Below are 16,947 nucleotides of genomic sequence, written 5' to 3' on the forward strand. Positions count from 1 at the left end.
AAGCACTCAAGTACTGTTCTAAGGGGCTGGAAGTATTTCTAAAATGTAGAACTTCCACTTGTACTTGAAATTCTCTGATGTTATTTACGATCCCATTCAATTAAGTAATGTAAGAAAAGAGTCCCTGCTACAATGTCAAATCTGAACCTGATTTTTCACTTAAGAGGTTCAGATCCAACTTTCTCAATGATAGCTCCGGTATAGGATTTTACAAAGCAGATAGAGACTTTTCAAATGAAAGCTTTTCTGTTGAAGAAACTTTGAAGTTTTTAAACTTAAAGCATATTTAACATATAAATATGATTCAGTGTGTAGGTTAATATTGCTTAATAATAATAATATATGCATGTTAATAAATGAATCAACATTTGTTTTTTGAAAACAGAAAAAACTAAGGAACATCATGCATACAAAATGAAACAATACATTATTTTCTCCTCAAGCTAGATATCCACGCTTCCTTTAAAGGACCAACTAGGGAATTTGAAAAATGCTTATTCTCTTATCATGATCAGGGAACTCAGCAAATACAGAAATTAAAAAACAACAAAGGGTAGGTCAAAGAACAATTCTTCACAAGCTTCAAAAGTTTCTGTAGGGAAAAGAAGTTGCATCTGCTGTAAAACTCACAGAGAGATATCTGCTGTGCTTTTTGCAATAAAATGATTAAACAAATACACAGAACACTAGGAATTTCCTTATTATTGTACAAAAATATAAACAATTTTTTATTCCCAACAGCAAAATACGTGTTAAAGAATTAATACATTTTGAGACAGGATTCTGAGTAGATTATAGTATATATAATACATTCTTGATGTTTTATCATTCATTTAATCCATACTCACATATGTAGGCTAATTTATAATGGTAACATACCTGTAAATAAAGCAGATAGAGAATGACATGCATGTCTTCGCTATAACTGCTTTAATTAAATTGAATATGTTGATGAGAGTAATACATTGAAAATAGTATTACTCCTGTTTTATATTTCGGTATATATCCACTTCTGACATTTTGATTTTAAGTGGAGACTTTTATCCCTGTCACTCCAATGTTATAGAGGCTATGTTTACAATATTTTATTAGTTGTGCTTAATGTTACATTTGGTTCCTTAGAAAATACTGGTTTGAAACAGTTGATAATACTGTTAACAGGGCAGAAGAAGTAGGTAGTTTGTTTGAGGTAGTGCAGTTTTGAAATGCAGTTTTGATACTCTATTTTAATAATTAAATTATCTTATTTCATAGATTGTACATAACTCTAAAACTCCTTGTTTGACTAATAAAAAAGTATCTAAAAGTCTAAAATAAATTTTTTTAAGAAATCTGTTTCTAAAGATCTACAAAAATGCAAATCCTCTCTGCAGAAGAGTTAAGCTAGTTTCTATTCAGTTTCCCTTTATTTGCAGCATAGTTTTACTGAAGCAAACAGTTTTGGTCTTTTAAAGTTTATTTTCAGTTTTAAATAAGAAATCTGCAATAACTCCATCAAAAAGTAACTTGTTTTTAAAAATGTTTTGTATTTCTCACTTAAGAAAAAAAGAAAGTTTTCTGAAAAAAATATGTACATTTTTGCGCACTGTGCTCCAAGACAGATAAACAGAAATTGTATACAGAAGAAAATTGGTGATTTTAGTAAATGAAGGGGGGAGAGGAGAAAAAAATCACTAATTTCATTCAACACAAGAATGGAATCTCTTCCCATTGTCTCAGTCCCAGTGTGTGGTGTGCTGACAGAGGGAGTTACTAAGCCCAGCCACATTCTCAGCGTAAAGTGATTTGCTTTCTGGGGAGAGTGTCTCGTGTTTAATCTCCGAGCAGTGTGAGTTCCAGATTACCCTCCCTCTCTGAGTTTGTACTTTTGTCTCTTAGCTATCTGCTTTGCCCATTAAAGGGGTGTTTCAACTATAAATTAATTGAATGGACAGATTGAGTTTTCCAAAATGGTCCTAAGTGATTGAATATTTCCATGGGTTCAGAAGAAGCACTTTTAAGGCCAAAACTGGTGCTTATGAAATTTAGAAATTCAGTTCTGACACTAAGTTAACAAAGATTTTATACAAGGAATTTGATCTATGATTACAATTGCTGGATGTGAGTTGGTCATGATTTAACCCCAGTTGGCAATCTAAGACCCATACAGCTGCTCACTCACTCCACCCCAATGGGATGGGAGAGAGAATCAGAAAAGTGAAAAAACCCCATAGGTTGAGATAAAGACAGTTTAATAATTAAAGCAAAAGCCACACACACAAGCAAAGCTAAACAAGGAATTAATTCACCACTTCTCATCGGCAAGCAAGTGTCGAGCCATCTCCAGGAAATCAGGGCTCCATCATTTGTAACCGTTACTTGGGAAGACAAATGGCATCATTCCAAACATCCCCCCCACTTCCTCTTTTTTCATCCAGATATATATGCTGAGCATGACATCATACAGTCTGGGATATCCCTTGGGTCAGTTGGGGTCAGCTGTCCTGGCTGTGTCCCCTCCCAGCTTCTTGTGCACCCCCAGCCTACTCACTGGTGGGGTGGTGTGAGGAGCAGAACAGGCCTTGGCCCTGTGCAAGCACTGCTCAGCAGTAATTTAAACATCCCTGTGTTATCACCACTGTTTGCAGCACAAACCCAAAACACAGCCCCATACTAGCTGTATGAAGAGCCAAAACCACAACAGTGTTCTGAGTGCTAGCTTACGTATTTCCTTTTCTGTAAATTGCATATTTGTAGCATATGCTTTTCCCCTACTCAGCATGACTTCATATTTTTCTATTTGTTGTTTTTTTTTTTTAGCTTTTACCAAGGTGAAAAAGGAAATAAGGCTATTTGAAAGTTATGTTAAGCCATTTAATATTCCATAACGTAGAGACAAGCCATTATAGAACCAGTATGTCTTCAGCAGCGTAAAATGACTGGCATGGGCAAATACATTAGCTTAGGCAGCCAGTTAGGTATCCATTTACGAAAAAAATTTTTTTTGCATGCTTATGCAGACAAGCACAAAACTTCCCACTTCCCATGAAATTGTTTCTGTCCTGCCAAATGATCAAAATATCAATACCAAAGCATGTTTGTGTTCACAGTTGCCTTTATTACCAATAGAGTTATGCAGCATTTTTTTTCAGAATTTTATTCTTTCCTTTTCCCAAGTGATGTGTTAGTGATAATGAAATGTTTATCAGAAACGTTTAAGAGAGCTGTGGCTTTCATTTTACCTTTTCAGGATGAATGATACTGGATTCCTTTCCTACAAGGAACATCTACCAGTAACTGAAATTGTGATCACAGATACTGATAGACCAAATTCTGAAGCAGCTTACAAACTGGGGCCCTTGCTTTGCCGTGGTGACAGTAAGTAACAACTGCAGAGTTTTGCTAAGCAACAATGGGTTTTGACTTCAATAAATTTTAAATGTTTGATAAACAGCCTAAGATAGACTTTTGTAAAAATTCCATACAGTTCTTTTAGTAATTATAAAGGAAAAAGGCAAAATATCATGGTCCAGTGCAAACCAGGGTAGAATTGTAAAGATATACTTTTGATGATACACATCAATAGTGACAACAGAAATTGTATAGTTTTCAAACAGATATTCTGAGTACAAAATCCAGTGTTTTTATGCCATTTTAACTAAGTCATGGATAAAGCATTACATGAAGGGGAATTCATAACTGGTTACCATATTTTGGGATAAACATACCCTTCAATAGATACACATGCCTCCATCACCAAACCTTAAATATATTAACTTTTCTGAGCATTTGTGCAACTAAGAAAACTATACTGTGGCAGATTAATTCAGTATATGCAATACCTATGAGCAAAATTTCAACTCCACAGAAATTTACAAACTAATTCAAAATAGAAAGCTTGTACATTCTGAATATGTATGTAGTAACTAGAAAAATATAATGTGTGAGGAAATAATTTAAAGGTAATGAGACAACTGGAGGAAAACTGATACCTTACTGAAGATTTGTGATTACATTTCTGATTTAATTAATTTCCATCATCCTTGGCAAAGAAAACAGATCTGGTTCATGTTCAGTAGTAAACTATTGCACAAAATTCTATGTCTACTGCTATTTGCAGTCAAGAGTCAGGAGAAGCAATGTTACAGATCATCCTAAAGATCTTAACTGAAGAGTTGAATGGACAGGATTTTGTTTACAGTTGAGTAAGGGATTAAAATATTTAATAAACTTAATTTCTTTACATCCAATGCTACCCTAAAGGTTTTCATTAACTTTACAATTGTTTCAAATAAATAAAAATTACTATCTTTATTCATCATGTGATTTTTCTCCTTCATCATATGATGATGTGTTTGTTTTTCAAATCTCTTCAGCCTTTATGAATAAGAAGAAATGAATACCAGTAAAGAAGTACAGATCTGTACTTTTAGACTCACTCAGGAGACTGTACAGATAAATACATATATATTAGCATTTATTAATCTTTATGTCATCTCTACTTTCATTTCTGTGACTTGTCAGGATAATTATACCTGGAAGATTTGTTAACAGGTGTGTGTTGCAGAAGTGCATTTTAATTTCCTTATGAAAATTTATGCCATGAAAAAGCCACTATTGGGTGCATTCTTTTCACTTGTCTGACATCCAATCGTGAGCTGATCGTTTATCCCACCTGTCAAAGAACTGTTAAATCATGGAGTTATGGCATAGGATACATTATAATTCACAGTGGAAAGGACCTAAGGACATCTCCTGCTTACAGTGGGATCAACCATGATCTCAGACAAGGTCTCTCGGGGTTTTGTCAAACTGGGACTTGAAGCCCCAAGGACAGAGTCTGCACTGCTTCTCTGGGCAGCCTGCTCTGCTGCATGACTGTCTTTACCAAGAATTACTTTTTGCTTAGATGAAGCCTGAAACTCTGTTGTTTCAATTTATACCATTGCCTTTGATATTCATATCTTACACTAATGCAGAGAGCCTGACTTTGTCTTCTTGACGATTTCCCCTTAGGTTTTGGGGGCTGCTGTCGGGTCCCCCACAAAGTTGTTCCTCCTCCAGGCTGAACCAATCTTGGCCCCTCAGCCTGAAGGACAGGAAAAGTGCTCCAGATCTGAACATCCTGGTGGCCTTCCCAATACTTGCTCCTGTTTAGCAATGTTTTTCCTGTACTGAAAGGCCTAGAATTTGAAGCAGTACATAGATGTTGTCTTACAAGTGTTGAGCAGATTAGGATAATCACCTCCCTCAGTTGACTGGCCATGCACATACAGTCTATCATGCAGCAGGCTTCTGTTGTGGCCATGGACAATGAAACCAGGGAAATTACAGTGATGAAATGTTAGTATTTGCACATTGAGTAATACTTATGAATGGGGAGAATTTCAATTTCACTGCTCACCAAATTCCCAACTACTGTTAATTATATCTATAACCTGACCCCAATTATCACAAATCTTAAAACATGGAAGCTAACTAACTCCCCCGGGTGAATCGTTAAAATATACACAGTTCTGACACCCATTGACCTCCTTGCTTTTATTTGATGTTTGCATAATCTGAGTGATTGAGTTGTTGTAAGATTTCACACTGATGCTAAATGATCACAGTGTTTTTAGACAGGCTGCAATAGAGAACTCTAAAATATCATGAGGGCAAGCACAAGAAGTCAGTCTGAGTGTCAGAGAAATATGTTTGTAATGTCAGACAACATTATAGAATCTGACTTCAGAAAGAAGCAATCAACTGAAATAATCTCAGTAAAAAGACCTTTCAGAATGTAACAGTTAATGGTAATACAGAAAAAAAAAAAACAAAACAAAACAAAAAAAAACCCACCTTGAAAAGGAATATTCCCTCAGCTGTTTAATAAAAGCAGTTATAAGCTTTTCAACTATTTATGTCATAAAGACAAAGACAATGAGAGATGGCTTACTTTTAGTGAGGTAGAGACTAAAATTTGAGAAAAAACCCACAAAATTTCTGAAGGAAAAATTTATGTAAAATCATAGATTTTTAATGTAAAAACAAAGTGCAAGGTGTTGAATAAAATACTAGTTATATGCTAAAATATAATAAAATATGTGAATATGAGGTATCATGAAGTCTGTTTCATAAGTTTTATGTATCATATATAATATATCTTATAATCATTATACAATTATACATGATTATGTATATTTTCTAGTGTAATAATACATAATATAGGAGATATATAATACATTATATATTTTATAGTGTTATATTAACATATTATATTAATATTTTTTCTCATATACAACAATTATATATATTACAATAAGCATTCTAGTGTATTCTTTTAATCATTATACTGAAAATGACTGAGTCTATGACTTACCAAAATAGTTTGCAATGATTTCTATCTATCAACAGTGTTTTTAATAATGAAAATTTTATTTAAAGTTGTTTTCCAGAATGTAAAAACCCTTGAGTTGTAGTAGTTTCTGAGTTCTGCATGTTAAATTTCACGCTAGACAAAACCGATGAAGTAAGTCTAAACTCTCCTGTAAGATCAGCAAAAACATTAGTAGCACTTTAAAGCTGCAGAAAAGAAGCGGACTATTATTAAGATTTTTTATAACCTCAGATTGCAGACATCCATAAAGGTCTAATTAAATGCACTTTTAATGACATTTATTTTCTTCTGCACCTTTGGATAGGTGGAAAACACAAAAAAAATCTAGAAACAAATATAGATTTTTGAGAAGTGCTGTTAAACAATGAAAAATAGATATTCTTGGATTCACAAGAGTGATCTGATTACTCTCCAGAGAGATTACTGATTATTTCTGCTTCTGTCACTCTCTAAAACTAAATTATACAATTCTACTTCATAGGGGGTATCCTTTTATTAAACACGTTTTTTGTTCTTTCTGACAGACATAAATTCTTCAGAATAACTCACTGGCATGCTATATAAAAACATGGGTGTGGTGTTTTAGGCCCTGCCGGGAGCCAAGACTACACCGCTGTTGTCTCTCCCCTACCCTCGGATTGGATGGGGCACGGAGTGAGATACAAACACTGGGGTCTAGACAAGGAAAAATTTAATACAACAGTGTAACAAATAATAAACCAAACAACAACATTAACATTAATAACAATGAAAAGAACAAGAGGTATACAGCAGTGAGCGTAGCAACCCGCACAAAAGTCACCCCTGCTCTTCCCACCAAGCGCCCAGACCTGACATCAGCATGGTATTGAATAATCCAGCTGGAACTCCCTCCCCACTGCTGGGGAGACTTAACCTTATCCTAGCTGAACCAGGACAATGGGGGAGAAGGCTTAATTGTATCTGTGATACAGTTAGTACTTTTTTGAACGATTCAGAATCAAAAGATCATATCAGTGATCTATTCCTTTGTCCTGGTTTCGACCAGGATGGAATTTCATTGGAGTATTTCATACCATGTAATGCCATGAACAGGCAGGGTGGGGCTAGCTCTCTGCTCGCTCTGCTGGCAGCACACTGTCTGCTGGGAGGGGTGGTCACTGTGTTCAGTAAGCCACCGTTGCATTTTACCTGTTTTCTTTTGAACTCACTATTGCTACTCTTGTTCTCTTGTTATATTTAGTAAATTCTTTCTTTTTACTCAACCCACGAATTCTCTTCTTTTGTCCCTCCCCTGTCTTACCAGAGGGGAGAGCAGGAGGTGAACAGCCGGACACGTGGCGTCTGGCTGCCGCCTGAGTTCCAACCTCCACATCCTTGTAGGACACATACTTAGAGATAAAAATGATTGTTTATGCCCACAGCAATATGAATTAAACTTATAAATAGTTCATGGAATTGAATTGTCGTTAACCATGCACTCCCATGACTAAGTTTCCAAGTTAGAGTTACTTCATAGGTACTTCTAAGAGGTCATGTATCAACTCAAATGCAGTCTGGCAGAAGTTGCCTATGCTTCATTGCATATTTTATATTTTCACTCTTTTGTTTAACATTTCATTACTCTACTTTGTTTCTTTATGTTAGGTTTTATGGATTGACTTTTATGGAAAGAGTGTTACTTACAGAAAACTGAAGCATATTTGCTAGAACAAAGCAGGAAAGAATAACCTAATATAAGAAAAATCATAGCAAAAGCAATACCAATATAGATCTTTTTACATATAAAGTTCCATTCAGATATTAATGGTTTTTCTTAGCATTTGTGATAGAGTTAGCTATCTATTTTTTAAGATGACGAAGTGCAATGAAAGTAGTAATGGTATTCTAGAGGAATATGTCCATTTAGATAAATTAGGCCATAGGATTTGATGACACATGGTCACATATAAGTAGTACTCACCTGTCTCTGTCACCTTTAAAATTTTTCCTGATTCATTTCTATATTTTCTTTTCTGCTGTACAATATGTCTAATAAATTGCATCCCAGCACTGCTGGTATCAGATTAAAAAGATATATCTAAAGATAATGAAAGTTAAGATTCAAATTAACCTATATCAACTGTGTAGGGTAACAGGAAAGTGTAAGGGGACAAAAGAAGCCTTTGGGCCATTAATAGGTAGAAATGCTAAAAAAGAAAGAGGCATCTCAATTATTTTTGTCATTATGCAAGAAAAAGCCAGATGTTGATTAAATTATAATAAAGATAGTTAGTACGGATGGTCTTTAAAAACACACACCATTCAAGTGGGCTTTTTTTGTTGTCTTCCTTGCAATAACTTACTAGAAATACTCTGATTTATTACTATAATGTTCCAATAAGTATGAGAAGATATAAATCTATTCAGAACACTGAAAGAAAGCTAATGTGGCAAAACTATGTGTAATAATTGGGTAATTATAATCTGTCTGCATCAGACTGATTTTTGGCCCAAAAATCACAGAATCACAGAATCATCTAGGTTGGAAAGGACCTAGAAGATCCTCTAGTCCAACGGTTACCCTAGCACTGACAGTTCCCAACTACACCATATCCCTCAGTGCTATGTCAACCCGACTCTTAAAGGGATGGGGACTCCACCACCTCCCTGGGCAGCCCATTCCAACACCTAACAACCCCTTCTGCAAAGAAATGATTCCTAATATCTAGTCTAAACCTTCCCTGGCACAACTTGAGGCCATTACCTCTTGTCCTATCACTTACTACTTGGTTAAGGAGACTCATCCCCAGCTCTCTGCACCCTCCTTTCAGGGAGCTGTAGAGGGTGATGAGGTCTCCCCTCAGCCTCCTCTTCTCCAGACTAAACACCCCCAGTTCCCTCAGCCGCTCCCCGTATGACCTGTGCTCCAGACCCTGCACCAGCTCCGTTGCCCTTCTCTGGACACGCTCGAGTCATTCAATGTCCTTTTTGTAGTGAGGGGCCCAAAACTGAACACAGGAATTGAGGTGCCGAGTATGATCCAGTGCTGAGTATGATCCAGTGCCAAGTAAGATTCCTTCCCTGTCCCTGCTGGCCATGGTATTTCTGATACAAGAATAAAATTGATAATATAGATCTTAATTGCATAAAACCGTATATAGGTATAATGCAATGCAATGTAAAGATAATATATCATTCGTCATTAGTTTATACAAAGTGTATTTGGCCAAACTGCAGAGGGACTTCTGTACTGGTAAAAGCAATGTTGATGAGGTGAGATACTTGGAGTCTAATAAGATATTTGAGAATATGCCACATACTTGGTTGATTTAAAACAATGAAATGGAAATGTACAAATTCAATAACAAAATGATAGTACAAGAAGGTAAATGAGAGCAGATAATCCATTCAATGTGAGTTTCCAGTTTGACATTTAAACCAAACAAACCTAGTGTAATCTTCGGATATATTTTTAGAGACCAACTGTATTAACTAATCATAAGTGATACTTTCATTACAGCAGCACAGTAAATTTCTAAGTTTAGCCAAAAATATCTGCTTTACCTATCTGCAGTAGCCTGAGAAATCAGGGCATGTATTTGACTGTTAATAACAGAAGTATCTGTATACTGTGTATTCACATCTTTCTCTTATTTAGTTGTACAATATTGTTTCATTTTTGTCCTAATCTCAGTCTAATCAACACTATTTTTATCCTCTCTACTGCTTCCTGTATAATCAAGAAGTTTAATGCAAGTCTGTGGTTATAGTTTTCACTATATAAAAAGTATGTAGGGTTAAAGGATTGCATTAAAGAAGTTAAGAGTTGCATTTTTTAGTGAAAGCCTCTTAAACTTAATCTCTTTGCTTAACTCCAGCAAAATCTGAGGTGATGTACTCAAATGAAGTTTCACAGAGTAAGAACTTTCAAATAATGTTTTTGAAAGCAGAAGAGAAAATCAGAAAAAGATCCAGTAGTCAAAATTTGAAGCTAGATCAATGGGCTGAGTATGTGTGCATATATGAATATATATATAGATATAAATAAATTGTGAGTAAAGGCATTTATGAATTTTTCATAAATGTACAATTTTTAATTGAATCAATTGAATATTTTTCTTAGAATAAATGTTTTTCAAACAAGAATTGATTCAGGGAATTTATGTAGTCTGGCATATTGGAGGTCAAACTGCATGATTGCAGTTTTTCCTTCTGGTCTTTTAATCAGTGAGTTTTCTTGTAAGTGCAATGTGGCAGAGCTGGAAGTAGTGATACAGATGGTGCAACTGAACTCCTCAGATTCTCATACGCAAACAGTTGCCATCTGGTCAGACTTCATAACATTAGGAGGATTGCTTTAGAAGAAGTAGTTTGCACACTTCTCAGTAATTTTGGCCTCCTCTCTGCTGTGCTGGATGAAGAGAAATTTTTGCATGTACCAAAATTGACAAAAATATTGGGCAAATCTAGATCATGTAACAGGTAGTGATGATTTTCCTGCTTGGTTTTGCACAGGATTAAAGTAAAACAACACACACCACACACCCCCACACACACCCCGCCTCTCCAGCCGAACAAAAAAAATCACCAAACCCAAACAAATCAACCAAATCAAAACATTAGGACACAAATAATAGATGATCATGTAACTTAAAGACCAGTTTAAGAGGCCAGATAGGGAGGAGCAGACCAAAGACAACAGCCAAAATGCTGATCAACTACTGGTAGTTTAACTAAGATAACTTGCTAGTGTAGATCAGACAGGTTAATAGGATCTACAATTTACGATGAGCATGCTTCCTACAGTATTAACCTTCTGCATTACTACTACTGTGCACTTATAATCTGATCACAGTGGCGTTCCAGTGAAATTCAAAGATCCTGTCTATGTACCAGACACCAGAAGCTGGCTCTTACAGAGAAGAGTACTCTCTGCTGGAAACTCTCTCAATACCTTTTAAGTGTTTCACAAAATCCCTCTAAGAGGGAGAATATGGGCAAGATGGAAGGTACATTAAATGTCATCTCCACAAAGACTGCTACTGTTTTGAGATCACAGCTAGCAACCTCAGCTTAACAGCAGTGTGCCTTAGCTTTGTCAGTCTATAAAAGATGGTAGTATCTTGTGTGTCATGTCGACCAGAGATTTGATATGTTTGAGGGAGAGGGAAGAGTAGTCAAAAAAACCCATACCAAAAATATTGATTGGCAACATAAGTTATTATTTTCTCTGCCTCAGTACTCACTATCCCTGCTGGATTTTCACAATGAAAGAATGAATGATGCAACACTTAAGAGATATAACAAAAAATTGATATGAATAAAATACTTCAGTTTTGATTAAAAACTTGAAAATTACTACAACTTGCAGTTGCACAATTGTTTTGAGAATCAGTTTTACTATCTTAATTAGCCATATTAAAATGGCTAATTTATCTCTTGTTCTTATTTGTTCCTTTTTAACTTTACAATTTCAAGTTGGTAAGATGAGATGATATATGACAATAAAGTAATTTTTGCAGTATAAATATGCTGCCGGTTTATTTATAACAAACACAATATTCTTTTGTTACTCTTAGAAAGACTGCAGTCTTACTACTCGGATAAAATGCTAAATATCATTGATTTCCTGACTACATGGTGTCTGGCAGTTCCAGCAAAATAAATAGGAGACTGTGAGTCAGATACTGTAAAGTGAAGAAATCCTTTTCCCACCCTAATTTACAACATAAGACACTTCGTAATATACTTTTGCTAGATGTATATTTAACTCGCTTTATTGATACAGTAGTTTAACATTCATAAATCACACAATTTTTAGAGCTGAGAAAAAACCCAGCTAGATAAGAGAAGACAGGAAATTAAGACAGGAAGAATAAAACTTCCTATCCCTGCCCTCCCCCAAGGACTCCATCCTGATTTACAAAGGTCATTCAAATGCTTCATTGAAGCTAAATGTATCATTACTCTATTGAACTGTTACTGCCACTATTGTCTCTCTTCTAATTGCTAACAACGTTTTACCAATTTTGTATAAATTACTAGTATTAAACTTCCTATTGTGTTTGAATTACTGGTAACAGCCAGTCCATTGTATTTTAAATAGCTGCTGTATACTTGAGTCACAACTGTGGTGAAGTTTGCTCTGTGGGAGCCATGACATGAAACAGTTGAGGAACATGGACTTAAAATTGACTCCAATACATAGGGCTGCTGCCTTCAGCTGACAGCACTTGTACAGGATAACTCTGAGGAGCCCATTAGGCAGCACAGGAGAGCAAGGTGCAAAGTTGTGCTTTGGTCTCCCAGCCTGAGCCATTTGTTCACAGCTCTGCCCTGCCATGTAAAAGTTGTCCTGATGGCTGCTCTAACTTGTGATGATGGCTGGCAGTACTCCCAAGTGACGAGTGTTACAACAGGCAATTGCCAGGATACATATGAATTTCCTGCCATGCTGCTTTTCTAGGTGCAGGATCCGAACGCTAATTAAAACTGCTAAAAACTCAGGAGGAATGGTTGAATGGACTTTGATTTAATTCACTGGTTTATGGACCGGGCCTCTGTGTACACAGTATCATAGAATTTGATTTTGCAGATAAGAGAGAAATTTGCGAATCTTTTCTTTTTTTTCTTTTTTTTCTTCACCCTCCCCCACAAAAAAAACAGAGACCGTCTTGAGCAAAAATCATAGTTTTGCACAGTATTTAGACCCAGATCACAGCATTATCAGGAGAAGATGCATTGGTCCTGTTCGATTAAATAGGAAGGTATTGAATTCCTCATTTGATTTAGAAAGCAATATAACAATAACAAAATCTGTAAGAAATCAGCAATAATAACAATGTCCTTCTAAATGCAGATTATGTTCTTATTTGAAGATGGTGTTATTAGAGATTTTCACATAAATTTTTTAATAATCAGGAACAAAATTAACAAATGGTGATTAAATGCCAGCCTAAAGAATAATCAAACCATAAGAATATCTATGTTTGATCTTGTATCCTTTTTTTTTTTCTGAGTAAAACTGGCTAATATTAGATTTATCATGTAAGTAAGAATGCATATGAATTTCTAAACTGAAGCCAACTAAAGGAGAAGAAACTACATAAAAGTAATTATTTTTTCTTTAATTCCTTCCACAGTACTTGCTAGGACTGTATCCTACCCTTGTGATACTTGGTAAAAGTTCACTGGACTACAACAAAACAAGACTTTTCCTTGTGTGAGAAATATACATAACTTTCATAGTTATAGTTTATACTAGCTAATGTTAGTATAGTACTACATTTAAAACTACTACGTTAATTTCATAAAAGGATACATCTGACACTGACTAGACATATCAGCATGTAGCTGAGATGCCAGACATTTTGTTCCCCATTAATTGGTTTTTGGTTGTCTGAATTGAGCACCTTTATTACTCCTGTGGAATCATTTTTCTGTGTCTTCAAGAACCCCCATTTTTTGTTTTGTAAACTAAGCAGGAGACTTCTGTGGAAGTTAGATTCTCTGAACGTTGCAACCCCTTCCTAGATCTGGGCACTTTACTTGGTTTAATTAGTTAGAAAACCTATACTGGCAATATTATATAACACTTTATCTATCACTTAATCTTTCATTTTGCTGACCAGGAACATTTTGGAATTCAGCATCCTTCAACACAGAGACATCCTACCTGCATTTTCCCACCTTCCATGGAGAGCTCAGCGCAGATGTCTCATTTTTCTTTAAAACTACTGCTTCTTCAGGAGTGTTTTTAGAAAACCTGGGAATTCAAGACTTCATACGGATAGAGTTATACTGTAAGTAAGAAGACTATAATAATAATAATAATAATAATAAAGAATTATTGTCACATATGATTATTGTTATTATTGTTTTGTTAGACTAAATTAGAATTCAGTTAAAGGGGGAATATTTTAAAACACTTCTCTAGCTTTATAACTCTTACTGCTGCTTTTGATGCAGTGGAACAATATAAATATCCATTCAAAAATAATTTCTACTGCAGACTGTTCTTAATCTAAGAGCACAGCAAGCAGCCCCTGACTGTTTCTCCTGCCCTTGCTTGCTGCATGCTTGCCACCAAATTCTCTCCCTCCAAATTTTAAGGCCAGACACTACATGTGAATGACAAGAGATTCACTCAGAGTGTGACTCAGACCTTCTGTGGCACATTAACCTACCTTAGTCACACTTTCTCTTTTTTTTTTTTTTTAATTTATTTTCTTAGTACATACCCAGATCTTTAGATTTCACCCATGAATTGTTGTTACACAAGAAAAAATTGTCTCACTAAATTCAGTAAAATGACTAATGTAGAATGAAAGCTTTATCTTAGTTGATTTGATGTTTTAGTCTTACTCATTATTAAAAGGGAGAATATTTAAAAGGATGAAGTACTGTTTCAAAAAACTATTGGATTCATTTGAAATAGCACATCAGACTTATACTTGACAGATGCCTGAGAGCTCTTTAGAACTCTTTTTACCTTGGGATTAGAGAGTTCCTAATTTTTTTACAAATCCATTGTGTTATCATGCTCAAGTATTTTCCAGTTAAGAGTACAGATAAAATATATAATATATATCATATAATGCAAAATCTTGCTATAGAGACATTAATTCATCTTTATTCAAAATTAAAATATTCTTCTTGCTTTTTCCCACCAGTATTAATGTCTTTGGTTATTAAAACAAACAAGAAAACACCTACTGTGTTTTTCTGCAGGCAGTTTAATTATAGAATATTGTGTAATGCTTAATCAATTTGGTTTGCATTCTCTCAATTTGTAGTGCTGTATTTTAAAAAGATCCTGTTTTCAAAATTGTATTTGCCATGTCTATCAAAAGCATGGACTGCATTCTGTTAAAGTTCTTAAACAGGTGAAAACACAATAGCATCATAACCCCAGTGTCATGCAATACAGAAAATATACTAGGTCAGCACTTCAGTGGATAATCTCTGAAGCAATTATGATATTCTTCTGTGATAAATAATTTTCCATTTTTAAAATAAACAGTTAAATCATGGAAACATTAAAGGGATGCTTCTGAGAACTAAATTTATTCAGACAGTTGGCAGAAGACTATAATTGGGTTTTTTTAGAATAATAATATGAAGACAAACCCATGTCATTTGTCCCATTCATTCATAAGCATCCAAACTACTCTATACTTACAGTTTTTATATCACTTGTGACTAGTAAGACATGAAAGAAAGTGAAAGGCTGAATTGCTCTGTATTTTCAACATTTAAAAAAACCCCAAAGCTTACCTTATTATTTTTTAGGATGTAAAGATATTTCTTCACTTCCAGAAACATCGTTATTTGTTGAATAAATCGACCTATTCTTTTTTGTATGACATAGGTAGGATTGTTTGTAGTGGAGACAGAATTATGTGTTTGCACTTGAGTCTATTGGTCAGAAATGAGCAATATACCTTTCCATCACAACTACCTTTCCAAATCAGAACCAACAATCACCTTGAACATTTCATATTGTGTAGGATCATTTAGATTTCATCTTCATACATTCTTTTATAACAGATGTGCATGTAAATCACCAACCAACACTTGATATTCTATTAATAGTTCCACATAAATCAATGTTCTTTGATTTGTGTAATAATAAATAACAATAATGAAAATGTTGTGTCAGTGTTTAAGATGAGAACATGTTAGAAATTATTTAAAATTCATTATGTTATTAATATTTGACATCCCATACTTGTGAACGCAATGATTTTTGTTAGCATTTTATTGATTGTCCTTAAGCTTTATGTCTAATTCTTTTATTTGTGGCATAATGATCTTTATACCTTTAAGTCTAATTTTGCCAAAGCAAAAGTGTCAGATCAAGAATATTTATAGGAAGTGTGAAGTTTAGTGCTGTTTGTTTGGGTTTATGAAGTTATAAATGCTGCCATGCATCTATGTATATCCAGAAAACTATTACAGAAATGGTGGTGTACATCCTAACTGTTTTTTAAAACACAGAGTGTCTTGCAGAAGATAATTTTTTTGTCTGAGTTCCTGTAATCTTCTGCAGAAGCAGTGGCTGAAATCAAAAAGGCTGATTCAACTCTGAATAGTACAGTCTATGGAATACTTACATGACCACAGGTTACATCCTCTAGCTGAAAGACTGAGTAACTCTTTTATACTATCTGAGTGCTCACTGAAGGATTATTTCCTATTTAAAAGCAATGAGTTAAACAGAAATTTAAAGTAGGGTTGGGAACACTATGGTGTATTAATGTGGAGAGTCTTCTGCAGTTGCTTTGAAAATAGTTCTGAAGAGTAATATGCAGCTGCTGTTGGCCTTCATCATCCCAAATTCACAACTTATTGTCCAGGATGAGTGGAATTCAATTTTTTACTTTATAGAAAGTTCTTGGGTTTTGTATTCTGTAGCATGTTACTTGGTAATCACTTTCTGCTTTTGCATGTGATACTCAACCTTGATACGTTGAATGCTTTTCAATGACTGTGCTTTCTCGTAGTCATCTTAACTGCAGCTAGCCACTGACCACTCTCCATGATTACCATCAACTGCATCTTCCGCTCCACTTTGCCAATCTATAGCTGTGCTCTGCCTATGTTTGAATGCATTAGGGCCACAAGAG

The 16,947-nt window shown here is 34.9% G+C and overlaps 1 protein-coding gene across 1 annotated transcript in view; it reads left to right on the plus strand.

Annotated features, from left to right (window-relative positions):
- Positions 1 to 16,947, plus strand: part of CNTNAP4 (contactin associated protein family member 4) — a 239,885-nt gene that overhangs the window by 193,663 nt on the left and 29,275 nt on the right. Inside the window, exons 15-16 of the mRNA XM_074931769.1 lie at positions 3,230 to 3,357; positions 13,951 to 14,121. Coding sequence (XP_074787870.1) covers positions 3,230 to 3,357; positions 13,951 to 14,121 — 299 coding nt within the window. The remainder of the gene's footprint in view (positions 1 to 3,229; positions 3,358 to 13,950; positions 14,122 to 16,947) is intronic.

This window comes from Athene noctua, chromosome Z, assembly GCF_965140245.1.
Source record: "Athene noctua chromosome Z, bAthNoc1.hap1.1, whole genome shotgun sequence".
Lineage (NCBI taxonomy): Eukaryota > Metazoa > Chordata > Aves > Strigiformes > Strigidae > Athene > Athene noctua.